The 11,030-nt window shown below is 40.0% G+C and overlaps 2 protein-coding genes across 3 annotated transcripts; one reads left to right on the forward strand and one right to left on the reverse strand.

The window, feature by feature from the left end:
- Nucleotides 1-537: 537 nt before the first annotated feature.
- On the reverse strand, nt 538-1,906 carry snu13b (SNU13 homolog, small nuclear ribonucleoprotein b (U4/U6.U5)). Its single transcript, XM_030399359.1, has 3 exons — nt 1,676-1,906; nt 1,388-1,508; nt 538-1,007 (listed from the first exon to the last, which is right to left on the reverse strand). The coding sequence occupies exons 1-3, from the start codon at nt 1,676-1,678 to the stop codon at nt 745-747; spliced, it is 387 nt and encodes a 128-aa protein (XP_030255219.1). The 5' UTR covers nt 1,679-1,906; the 3' UTR covers nt 538-744.
- A 971-nt stretch (nt 1,907-2,877) lies between these two features.
- On the forward strand, nt 2,878-10,832 carry uqcrc2b (ubiquinol-cytochrome c reductase core protein 2b). Of its 2 annotated transcripts, none has more exons than XM_030400530.1 (14): nt 2,878-3,011; nt 4,223-4,306; nt 4,692-4,841; nt 5,131-5,195; nt 6,107-6,163; nt 6,515-6,639; nt 6,926-7,023; nt 7,118-7,175; nt 7,290-7,385; nt 7,473-7,672; nt 7,828-7,908; nt 8,034-8,110; nt 8,618-8,771; nt 10,472-10,832. In XM_030400530.1, exons 1-14 carry the CDS (start codon nt 2,979-2,981, stop codon nt 10,553-10,555), a joined length of 1,362 nt encoding a protein of 453 aa, XP_030256390.1. In that variant the 5' UTR covers nt 2,878-2,978; the 3' UTR covers nt 10,556-10,832. The 2 variants fall into 2 exon arrangements, with proteins under 2 accessions (XP_030256390.1, XP_030256389.1); XM_030400529.1 differs by lacking the exon at nt 4,223-4,306 and adding an exon at nt 4,342-4,443 and having other exon boundaries at nt 2,881-3,011.
- Nucleotides 10,833-11,030: the final 198 nt, after the last annotated feature.

Genomic DNA, 11,030 nt, shown 5'->3' on the forward strand with positions numbered 1-11,030 from the left:
CATCAGGATGTGAGAGGAAGGCAGATCCTGACACCTTATGTCAGTGTTAGAACAAGTACAGAACACTTAATATTAAGTATTTTTTCCATACTGGATCAGAGTATTTATTCCACCACTGTTGTACACCTGACTTTACTTTTAATAACTACGTAGCACTGTCACCAACATGTGTTGTTGGTTACACACCATGTTGAAATATATTTTAAATTTTTCAAATATGACAATAACAGCAAAGTTACACTAATATCTAAATAGTGAATTATAACTGGTGAAGCAATCTGAGCTGCCATACTGTAAGTGACCTGAGGAACGTGTTGGCAGCATCTCCAAGCAAAATTAGCAGCTGTTGTATCCATTTGCAGTGAAAGGATGCCAGCTCCCTCTGAAGAGCATTGCCCAGTGATGGGCTAAAATCTATATTCCTGCAGCAATTGATAAATTATAGCATCAGTTAGAAATGCCTCTGGACACATCCGATATAGTTGAGGATTAACGTCACAATCTAATCAAAAACACTTAAATGAACAACACACCAGGTTTACATAAAAAAATGTTTTATTATGAATCAGGGGATGTCATGGCAAACTGATACACTAACTGGACACAATGTCCTAAAAAGTAAAAAAAAAACAAAAACTTATCTATAACTGTTTTTTATCAAACAGAAGACAAATTTACTTTCAATCTGGAAATAGTCTTCCCCTTTTAAGTCAAGGAGAATATGTCACTACAGTGCAAGAAAAATCACACAAGCAGTCTCTCAATAGCCATCTGGACAGACTGAATCTGCGGCTTGAGCTGAGACCCCTCCTTTATGGTGACTGAGGTAGCAATGACGGGGCGCGACACCCCACAGGCCCGGCCCAGGGCCTGCTTGGAGCGGACAAACACGTACGGGACGTTCTTGTCCTCGCAGAGCAGTGGCAGGTGGAGGATGATCTCCAGTGGTTCAGCATCAGCGGCCATCACGATGAACTCAGCGATGCCTCTGTTCAGGGTTTTAGTGGCTGGGGATGAAGCAGAGTCAGAAAATACATCAGTGACAGTTTAAAGCCAAAAATATTGTATCTATTAATGCATGTGACACAAACGAGCAGCAAATTCTCCAAGCAAAAGTTTGAGAAGCAGAACCAGCAAGTATTTTTGGATTCTTACTTTAAATGACTGAAAGAGAAACTATTTGACTTTTTAATCAGCTAATTTATTTAAGTAGTGCAGTTTTATAATCAACTTCATGATACTGATTTGTTAAAGACAAACAGTTAAGTTTAGCGAACTGCTGTGTTTACACATGTGTCCCGGAAAAGACACCACGTTTTTCGGACTTTTCAAACAGTACCAGCTTTTATTAGGATACATTGCAGTCCTAATATGTTCACTTCCTCACCTTCATTAGCCCCCTTCCTCAGCTGTTTGTAGTTAGAAGCTTGCTGCACCAGGTCCAGGATAGTTTTGGTCAGCGTGGCGTCGGCCAGTGGGTAGGCCTTTGGATTCACTTGAGCTTCAGTCTGATCATGGAACAAAATAAAGCCAAATTAACATCACGAAAGCAGTATGTGAAGCTTACAAACACGAGAATATTTTGAGTTAAACGTCTGTTCGCTATGCAGCCTAATTTCCTTAGCTTGCTAACAGTTAGCTTGTCGGTTAGCGTGTTAGTTCATTCAGAACTCACCATTTTGACTTGGTTATCCTCGTATTCCGGCCCTCTCGGCGAAATGCTTCACGGAGGACTATTTTCTTTCACCTGGGGTTGAAAAGGCAACAAAACGAGATATTTACTTGCTGGCAGTAATAGCTTTTGTAGTGTTAGGAACTCTCTAAGCTCTGTCGCATGCAGCAGGTCCAAACGTTCACCGCACGTGTGGGGTGACGCACATGCGCACTGGCGATATCAGCTCAAAACGACAGGAAGTGCTTTTTCCCTCTTTGCTTAGTTATCATGCTGCTGGTGGAGGAATGGATGCTTGATTTAACTGCTGTTAAGCATTTTCAAATGAGTAAATATTGAATTTAACAACACTCTGTACTTTTACATTTCTATACCTGTATGTTTTATATATCCTGTTTTGTTTTGTTTTACTGACCCATGCAGAGAATTCCAAGTAGAGTAAACTGCACAGTGCAAAAAGAAAAAAAAGTAAGAATGTTAAAATGAACAAATGCAAGTTTTAATAGTTAAATTAAAAAAAAAGTAAGAAATAGTATTTAAACATTTAAACAATTGAATAATTAAATTAATAACACTAATTAAACCACAGTTCTTACAGGTTTGTTATCAGTGCAGGATTTAATGGTGTAAATGTATTCATAATGTTATTTATGCAAAACAGAAAATAGTGGACATTTGCCTATGGTATGTGAAATTTAAGATTATTATAAAATGGATGATGAGTGCTTGTTTTATTTATTGTTTCTGACTACTTTATAACATAAACAGCAGGCTATGCATTCATCTCATTCATAACATAAAGCAAAGTATCAGTAATTAACATAGAAAAGGGTGTAATGCTGAGACATTAGCATTACACCCTTGTGCAAAATAAAAAAAATAACAGGATATATCATATTTTTGTGTGTGTGTGTAACTTTAATTAAGGGACATTTGTTTTTCATATTTATAATGGTACTTTAGTGGGACAATAGCCAAACCTGTTGCCATGAAATATGAAAGAGAAAACCTTTCATATAGGTGCTGAGGTCAGGAAAATAAACCACCTACTTTACAGTAAATAAAACGTATAGCTCTACTTTGTCAATATGCTGAAATAATAACTCATGATTAAGATGTTAGTGCTCAGTCTTCACTAGACAGTCTGCAGCTGGGTCACACGCTATTCATCTCCGTGGCAACAGAGGGCGCGCGCTCATTGGCTCAGCGCTACTTTTGCGAGTGAGGACCTCGCTGTGCATTCTGGGTAGGGCACTTTCACGACAGCCATATTGCTCCATCGTCCTGACCGAAGGAGAGAGGGGAGATGAAGGGGATTCGGGGAATCAGTCAGCTTTCGGTAAGGAGCCAGCAAACACGTCCTGTTTGGTTATGTATCGGGACATCGGTACAAATGTTACGGTACAAACATGAGCCGTCCGCTTCAGTCTTTGGGTGAGAGTCGGACGGTGTGGACTTTCAGGGTCAAGGTGTGATGAAGAGCAGACGAGGAAGCAGTCAGCTGAAGCTTGTCGTGACTGTGCTTAACCAGCACTAAAACCGCTGATAACGTTGCATACTGAACACCTCACAGGCTGGGTGTTATACATTTAAACTATTTTTAAACACAATCCGCTCAACTCGGGATCTTCAGAAGTGTTGAGGCAGCCAGCTAGCTAGCTTAGTAGATTCCGCATCTCCTCAACAACTAATGTTGTCGTAATGTGGCGGCTTGCTCATCTTACATTTCAATTAGAAGTTGATATGTCATAATGTTCTGCTTAATGTACATTATGAGTATTGTGACTGGCGTTATACCAACAAAGCCATTGTCCAAAAGCCCAACAGTGTTTGCTACTGTTGGTTATAAAAGTAACCAAATGTGGTGAATAAGACATGTTCCTTCTCAACAACCTGCATTTTACAGACAAACATATAATGACTTGTTCATTAGTTATGAATAAGCACGATTTCCTTTGTATTATGTTGAATTGAGAACGTAAGGATTTCAATGTACTTATTGAAATACTTATATAGATCTCAAATGAATCGCAAGAGATTTAGCTTGCTGTCAAAAGTCTGAAACTATTGAGCTTAAAAGACAAAATAAGGTCCATTTAATAGCTGTTCATGAGCTTTTGATCATATCACTAAATATTCATCAGCAGTTTCAGTTTGCTTTGTTTGCTATTTCCAGCACTTTTTTCTTGTGGAAGTGTGGAAAGTCTTGCTGATGAGGAAGATCATGTGTAAGTGCCTGAAGAGATACTAAATAGAGATTCAGGGGCAATCGGGAGAAAGTCATCTTATGTATGGTCTACTGCGAGAATTGGAAGATAATAATATAATATTTTAACCGCACCAAAGCAACACTACAGGGTGTCCAGCTACACAATACTTCAGGTATTTATTTAATACTATTTATATGGGGTAGCATGAACAAAATTAATAAGAGTAATAGTTTTCGTGAAAGTATGTCATATTTCTTCTCACACTGCCCTCGCATCAGCCAGCAAGCCAGCAACATGTTAGTTGTAATGTACCGCCTTCCAATGTTCTCTATCTTTCCAGACAAGGCTTTACGCGGCCCAAGCTGCCCGTAAGGTGGACTTCGGGGCCGCCGAACACGTTAAGTTTCAGCCGCAGGATGTGCAGGTCAGTGGATGTTCACTTGTCTCTCTCCTCCACAGAGACGCTTCTATGCGGCTACCAGAAAAGGCCAGTCCCTTGCCCAGCCTCTTGCTGGCCTCAAGCTCTCTCCAGGGGCTGCACACTCCTTCCAGGACGTCCATGTATGTTGGGGAGGGATGAGGATGGCTGTACTGGGCTTGTCTTGGTCCCGACAGTGTGGTTCTGGGTCTGAGAAAGACATGTTTTGATAGTGTTTTATGCCTTAGCTAATTGTCTCCTCTTATGAGTAATGAGATCATCTTAGATGACTCTTTCAAAGTGCAAATTAAGGCTTACTGGCTTGCATATTTCATCTACATGTTAAAATTAAAGTCATGAAACTAAAGGACATTTCTGTATGTATCCTAAGGTCACCAGGCTGCCCAGTGGACTGGTGATTGCCTCCCTGGAGAACTATTCCCCAGCTTCCAAGATCGGCGTGTTCATCAAGGCCGGCTGTCGTTATGAGACCCCTGACAACCAGGGGGTCACCCACCTCCTCCGCCTGGCCTCCAACCTGGTATGATACTGCATATTTGTTGTATTGTGAGTCTGGTGTGGTTTCAAACAACTGTTTGTTGGTTTCCTTTTCTTCCCCAGTTTTAAAATAGTACTGCACGATGTATCGTTTCAGCAATAAATATATGGCAGAAAAAAGATGCAATGTCTGTTTTTTCCAATATCTTGCAGCCCTTGTACTATTCATATAGCTATAAAGCACAATTGTGAGATTGTATTCAGTATATATTTTCAAGCATGACTGTTGCCACCTTATTCATCTTGTTGACTTGGCCTTTGTAACTTTTCAGACAACCAAAGGAGCTTCAGCCTTCAAGATATGCCGTGGTGTTGAGGCAGTTGGAGGCAGCCTGAGGTCAGTTACCTCAAAGAAATGTTACAAAAAAACGCTACACAGAAAATAACAATCTTTGTGGTCCTCAAAAGTATTAAAATTTGATAAATCAATTTAGCGAAAATTAAGGCCTTTTAAGAAGTAAAACTCATTCCTGAAAAAAGTTCTGTAACAATAATACAACTTCTCAGTAGATTGGGAACCACTGGATGAAACTACCTAATGGTAAATCAAGTTATTACAGCTACAACATAATAGAAGCAATATTAATAATCTAATGTTAATTATCTAATAATATATCAGTCACAGGGACAGTTTTCTACAGAACAAGTTTTACTTTCGATACTTTTAGCTGATAATACTGTACATTTACTTAAATAGGATTTTGAATGCAGGACTTTTACCTGTTGTTGAGTACTGTTACATTGTGTTCTTGCTACTTTGACTTGCGTAAAAGATATTAATACTTCTCCCACCACTGGGTATGTGTGAGGTAGTTCCTACATGTCATGACCCTCCAGAAGCTCACCAAAGTTTAATATATTTCATTTTCAGTTTTGTAAATTGTTTTGTTTATTGGTCAAATACTTATTTATAATGGTTACTTTTTAATAAACCTTGCATTGGGTTAGTCACTCAGTTCATTCTCTTGTGCTTTGTTCTCACCCCTCCTATTTGAATTATGTTGTATTGATATGGAGTTACCACCAACTAAGACTATCTGTTATGCTCAGTCTATAGTAAATGTAAGTTGAAGTGTGTTGCTGTTGTACCCGGTTAGAACTCAAAGTGGCAATGAGGTCTTAAAATGTGCAGAAAGTGTCTTAAAAGGTCTAAGAGGTATTAGATTTAACTTTGGTATTCCTGCGTATACCCTGTATACATGCCTTCCTTGATCTGCTTCTTACTTGGATATCTGTGTGTCTCTGCAGTGTGACTTCATCCAGAGAGAACATGGTCTACACTGTTGACTGCTTGAGAGATGACATGTGAGTTTTTCGAATAAAGTGCTGGGTTCCCACAGAACATTGTAATGCAAAAATAAAAATTCAAGAAATTTCTACTTCTCTACAGACTTAACTTTGATATTTAAGAAGGTGTGGGAACCCCGAATATCACTGTTGTGATTTAACCATGAACATGAACTTGGACAGTGATTAAAGATGTCTCACATTTATTGTAAAAGTATCAGTACTCTGTCCTTTTAGACTAGAAATTCAAGCTGTAAAACACGTTGCTTCTTCACAAAGTAGTGTTTTTATGTCACATGTGAATATTGGAGGGGTTCAGCCCTTCATGTCACTAACATTTTTTTTCTCCCCTATGTTACCTGTCTGCAGTGACACAGTGATGGAGTATTTGATCAACGTGACAACAGCTCAAGAGTTCCGGCCGTGGGAGGTGACAGACCTCACGCCCAGAGTGAAGGTGGACAAGGCCATGGCTGCAAACAGTGAACAAACAGGTGGGGTGCTATATCCTTTGCAACGCAGACACAGTATTGGGATGTTTTTTTAATACATGTGCTAGTTCGGCTCGACTAGGTTTGATTCAACACAGCTCAGCCCGATTATTGACAAGCTGCAACAAATAAAACTGCAATCCTAAACTTGTCCTCGCTTAAATTAACAGCAAAGATGATGAACTACAAGCGTCTAGTTTATGAAGTTGTTTGATATAGAATGGCATTAGACAGATGTTTCAAATCCAGTAATGCAGTTCATAATCATTCCTCTTTCTGTTTCCTCCAGCTGTGGTTGAAAATCTGCATTATGCTGCCTACAAGAATGCTCTCTCCAACTCCCTGTACTGTCCTGATCACATGGTTGGCAACATCGGGTCTGAACATGTACGTAATTTGCCAGTGTTTTTTTTTTTTATGTAAGACTTGGTATTAATAGATCTATTCAAAACGTCTTTCTAATGTTTGTATTTCTCTCCAGCTGCACCAGTTTGTCCAGAACAATTTCACAAGTGCAAGAATGGCTCTTGTTGGACTTGGTAAGAGTCATTAGACCTTTTAACCCTTTACTTTTACTTTAACATGATAACCCACCCTGATGTTTTCCTAAATGGCAAAATGATCTTTAAGTTTATGATGTCTTTTGTCCTCAGGTGTCAACCACACGGTGCTGAAGCAAGTTGGGGAGCAATTCCTCAACATTCGCAGTGGGGCAGGCTCCACCGGGGCCAAGGCTCAGTATCGTGGAGGTGAGCTGAACTGATATTTAAAAAAAAAAACACATCTAAATGTTGGCACTTGCAACACCCTCTCTGTCATCTGCTGCCTCTCTTCAGGTGAGATCCGTCTGGCCAACACCAACAGTTTGGTTCACTCGGCGGTGGTGAGCCAGTCAGCAGCAGCGGGCAGCAGCGAGGCTCTGGCCTTCAGTGTCCTACAACATATTCTAGGAGCTGGTCCGCTGGTCAAGAGGGGCTCATGCGCCACTAGCAAACTGATCCAGGGCTGTACCAAGGCAACTGCTGACCCATTTGACGTGAGTGGTTGTCATTTTGTCATATAAACTAGTAAAACAGCCCTTGACTGGCTCAACATGGGACTATGGAAGTGTGAAATCCTCTCTACTAATATGTGAAATCAAAATTGCAACATGCCTGTAAAATAAAATCCTATTTTCTTTTTTTTGAACAGGTCAGTGCTTTCAATGTAAACTACTCAGACTCCGGTCTGTTTGGAGTCTACACCATTTCCCAGGTTGCATCTGCTGGTGATGTGAGTGTCTCATAGTCATGACAAGAGTCTTCTCAATGAATTGGCTGCAGTCTTTTTTTTTTGTTTTTTGTTAAAATGAAACTAGAAAGGGAGACTTGAAGTTACCTTTGTTCTTCTGTCTCCAGGTGATTAAGGCTGCTGTTGCCCAGGTGAAGGCTGTTGCTGATGGTGCAGTCACAGCTGCTGACCTCACCCAAGCCAAGTAAGACATTAGGACAGATAGAGACACTACTTTTGAAACTATGCCGCCTCTTCCTTCCATGTTTTTACGTAGCTGACAATAAAAAACACCAAAATGGAGTTAATGGTAAAAAATTATGTGCATTAGATGCAGCCAGTCTTCCACTACTTTAAAGACATTTGGGATTATGACCTCTATAAAATCTGACTTCAAATTTGAGTTAGCATGAGACATGAGCCAATAAGCAGTTAAATAGTTTTTGGAACTGGCTTATTGGCTCCCGTGCTAAGCAATAACATGAGAAGATTGTTACCGCTCTCTTGTATTAAAATAAATACAGAAACTGTGAAACAGTTGCCCCTTTGTGCCTGTTGGTGGTGCCCTAAAGTCACATTCTTAAACTGCACTGGTTCCTTGTTAAACTGGCCGTGCGCTGTTAAAAAAATACAGACTTAAACAAGTTTAATTTTCCCCTTTGAGTTTGTGCCTTATGTGGCTTATGAAGTGCTTGTCTTTGTTTCTCTGCAGGGCCCAGCTGAAGGCACATATCCTGATGTCTCAGGAGACTTCAGAGGGTTTGCTGGAGGACATGGGGGCTCAGGCTCTGGCCAACGGTTCCTATGTCTCCACTGAGGAAATCTCCAAAAACATTGACAATGTCTCCTTGACCGACGTTGCCAATGTACGATATTTGGTTCCTGTCAGTGTTTGATTATTGTTAAAGGAGTCACCCCCCCGGAAATCGCAATTTCTCTCGTTAAATCATGCATATTGGTGTTGGACCTCTGTTGAAACTTGCTTGAAAAGCTGGAGTTTGAAAGTGGCTTATTTTTTTCGCTTTGGCTCTTTTTCCGAACAGGAATAGCGCACAATAGTGCGCGTTCTAAAGCACGAGATTTTGACTCTGCTCCTGTGGTGACATTACCACAGGAGGCTACTTGCATATTAAGCATCGGCTCACAGCTGTCCTCAGCCAGACTTTCTGAGCGAGCACACCGAATCTGCTTATTTCTCTGTCATTTTCACACCATACATCGTGACCACCAGCATTGAAACTCAGGTCTTGCATGTAAAACACGAGTGTGAAAAGTAAGAAGGAAAAAACAAAGAATTTACCATTCAGAGACGTGTAAACGTGTCTCTTCCACCGTCTCTGCCTCTTCACTCTCCCGTTCGGTTTCCGACTCCGGCTCGTACATAAATGCCTGAATTCCGTAAGGTCCGTCATTTAGTGTGTGCGCCATGACAGGGGGCTGTTTATGTTTTGGAGTCTGTGTGTGCATGCAGGCTCGCCCACCATTCCGGCTCTGTCCTTCCTGCGGCCAATCAACGGGCGCCTCATTACATATTAATACAATGCACATCCGGACCGGTCAAAACCTCGCGCATAATCTCGCGTGAGAAAGTCGCGGTATGAAAAAGGGTCAGAACAAGCTCTATGTTTGATTTAAAAAAAAATAAAAAATAATTCTAATAAGTTTTAAGAATTGATCCAAAGCGATCCAAGAGGGACTGGATATGTAAAAAACCAGGTGATGACTCCTTTAAGGCGTTAAAGATGGATGCAGCAAATGGAAGACTGAAACTGCCCAAATCAAAAATGAATAAGGACATAAATGACTCAGTAGCTTAATTGATATGCCATTAAATGCACAGAAAATTGTAGGTACATAGTCTATCTGCACTCTGATGTCGATAAACTAATATGGGAAAGGTTTACTTGTTGACACACATTTAATTGGCCCTTCATCTGCACAAGGAGGCAGAAATACACACATGTAAAAAGAAAACAGAAATAAATACGCTTGGGAAAATCAAAATTAGTTATGTGCAAAAGGACATTAATACATAAAAAAATAACAAATGGAACATTAACAAGAGTATGTACGATATGGCATCTGTGTATTGTTTTGCAGAGATATGTACGGACCATTAGCATGCTGACCAGCTGTCCCAAAGTTCCTAAGCTAGAGGTGTTAACAACTACACACCCTCAGTGCTTCAAGCTCCCAGTCCAGATCGCTAACTGCACTGCTAACTAGCTAAAAGCAGCTATTGTTTGCTGTTACTTAGTGATATGCTGCTCCCTTTGGTTTAGACAGGTGGCCAATTCTTACATGTTGCACCCTTTAATGCAAAGTTTAAAACAGTCATAAAAAAATCAAAAGAAATATCAATTTGCCACATTTATAATTGAATTAACATAAAAAATATATAAATGTATTTTAGTCATTTTATTTCTTCATCTTTAATTTTGGCAGTTTCGATCCTCCTTAGCATATAGAATTGACTTTAGTTGGAGAATGTAAAATGTGCTTCATTTATTGTGTTAAACAATTGTTTTTGTAGTTTGGCATTAACTTTCTTGCTTTTTATTTCCAGGCTGCCAAGAAATTTGTGTCCGGCAAGAAGACGATGGCATCAAGCGGAAACCTCATAAAAACACCCTTCGTGGATGAGATCTAAAGCCCTACTCGTCCCCTCATACTTCACCCTTATTATGGCGGCAAAGCAGAATTTGTTTCCTCTACATTTTGACAAAAAGGAAAAGGTCCTCATCACTTTTTGAGTCTCTGTTATTCTGAGAGATATAATGTCATAACACCACTGGGTATTTATAGGTGTTGTAACAGTATATTTTCCAGTGATCCTGCCCTGGCGCATCACAATGTCGTGCTTCATTCATCTGTCCACATTAACTGTATAGCTGATGTAAAATAATGAATAAATTCTATCTACCTTACACAGTTTTAAGTGTTTTGTTCAGGTGTGTCTTTAATGCTATAAAGTGTTTGAGTTTTAGCTTGACACTGGGAACAAAACAGTCCTAACTCAAGGTCTACTCACTAGCTTGTTCTTGAGCTTTCGACAGAAACAGTCTAAATAAGAGTGAAGTCAACCTGGAAAGTGCTCATGGAAAACTGACAATCTGCAATTTCAG

This window comes from Sparus aurata, chromosome 20, assembly GCF_900880675.1.
Source record: "Sparus aurata chromosome 20, fSpaAur1.1, whole genome shotgun sequence".
NCBI classification, from domain to species: Eukaryota; Metazoa; Chordata; class Actinopteri; order Spariformes; family Sparidae; genus Sparus; species Sparus aurata.